This window comes from Cyprinodon variegatus, unplaced genomic scaffold, assembly GCF_000732505.1.
Source record: "Cyprinodon variegatus isolate N-32 unplaced genomic scaffold, C_variegatus-1.0 Scaffold58, whole genome shotgun sequence".
In the NCBI taxonomy this organism is placed as follows: Eukaryota; Metazoa; Chordata; class Actinopteri; order Cyprinodontiformes; family Cyprinodontidae; genus Cyprinodon; species Cyprinodon variegatus.
The window spans coordinates 719,853-721,274 of NW_015150511.1; the positions used below are offsets into that span (position 1 = coordinate 719,853).

The 1,422-nt window shown below is 38.7% G+C and overlaps 1 protein-coding gene across 1 annotated transcript in view; it reads left to right on the plus strand.

Moving 5' to 3' along the window:
• Window positions 1-1,422, plus strand: part of wdr17 (WD repeat domain 17) — a 54,688-nt gene that overhangs the window by 4,208 nt on the left and 49,058 nt on the right. Inside the window, exon 2 of the mRNA XM_015371445.1 lies at window positions 1,095-1,239. Coding sequence (XP_015226931.1) covers window positions 1,101-1,239 — 139 coding nt within the window. The 5' untranslated portion in view covers window positions 1,095-1,100. The remainder of the gene's footprint in view (window positions 1-1,094; window positions 1,240-1,422) is intronic.

The window sequence follows — 1,422 nt, forward strand, 5'->3', positions numbered from 1 at the left end:
TTTAAAGCTTTCAATAACCTTGTAAAGGATATTTGTTTTATTAAACCTGCTGATAAATAAAACATATTATCGAGGTGGGTCCATATATTGTTATTATCATTAAAAAAAGGGGAAAAAAATGCAATTTATAAATGTGAGTTTATATATCCAAGCTTATAATAATTGTAAAACGATGTGTTTTTGATCTATATGGATTGTTGCATTCATATATTTTGTCAGGAACGGGAAAGCAGAGATGCAAGAGAAATTGGGAAGAAACAAGAACAGAACAAACTACTAGAAAACACGCTTAACTTATATATAATAGTTAAATTTGAAAAACACTTGGTCCCCCCCACTTCTTAAATCAAAATTTTGTCCATGATCCGAAGGACTCGTTCAGTGAGCCGAACACTGAGATGATCTCAAAAAGAATCTTTGAAGTCCAGCGGATCAGAACCAGTATTAATATTTTTTATTTGTTCTTATTCTGAATTTTATGATTTTATTTATTTTCTTTGATGGACCTGAACCGGTTTGGTAATTTCAGGTTTATATGAATAAAACCGGACTCGGTTTGTTTCCAAAACAGGTTGAATAAAAAAATAAATAAAATATTATACATTTGATCTGAGTCAAATGCTCTTTTAAAGCTATTCTGGTTCTGTTTTTATTAACTTGAAAGGTTTCTCCATCAAAGGGCGCCATATCTGATTAATCCTCCCTGATTATCGGTTTATAGGGAAAGACTGAGGGAAATCGACATGTAAATTACGCCGATTTGCACCTTACAAGACGAGGTCAGGGGTCACTGCCCGGGGGCTTTTGAAGATCACCTCTGATTGGACGATTCTGCTCATTGGCCCTCATTAAAGCTCAGGAGGTCCTCTTTATCTACAAAACAGTTGCTCTCCCAGCTCATCCTTTGCGCCTTTAACACTGTCAACAACGACTGCCGCGGAGATTAATTCAATCCCTTCTTTAATCATCTTAACCTCTTCTGCCGGTGGAGGCACGCACCCTGCCGGCGTAACTGAAACCGGAGAGGGCAAGAAATTAACTCAGATTCATGCTTTCATATCTTTACTGATCCGTTTTTCTGCTGGTTTCTGTAGGTGAGGATGGCCAAGGTGAAGCAGGTGGGCCTCCTGGCAGCAGGCTGTCAGCCTTGGAACAAAGATGTGTGTGCAGCTAGTGGAGACCGCTTCGCCTACTGTGCTACGCTGGCCATCTACATCTACCAGGTGAATTTACCCCTGTGTGCATCTATCATTTCTTTTTTTTTTTCAATCAATCTTTGGTTTTTAAGTTTTTACCGCATGGTATCCATGCAGATCCCACTCTCTCTTCTCCAGGTGATCAGAAGTCATCCTATTAAGGGGTGATGCTGAGAAACTAGTCCATGCATTTGTTACTTCAAGGCTGGACTATTGTAATTCTTTA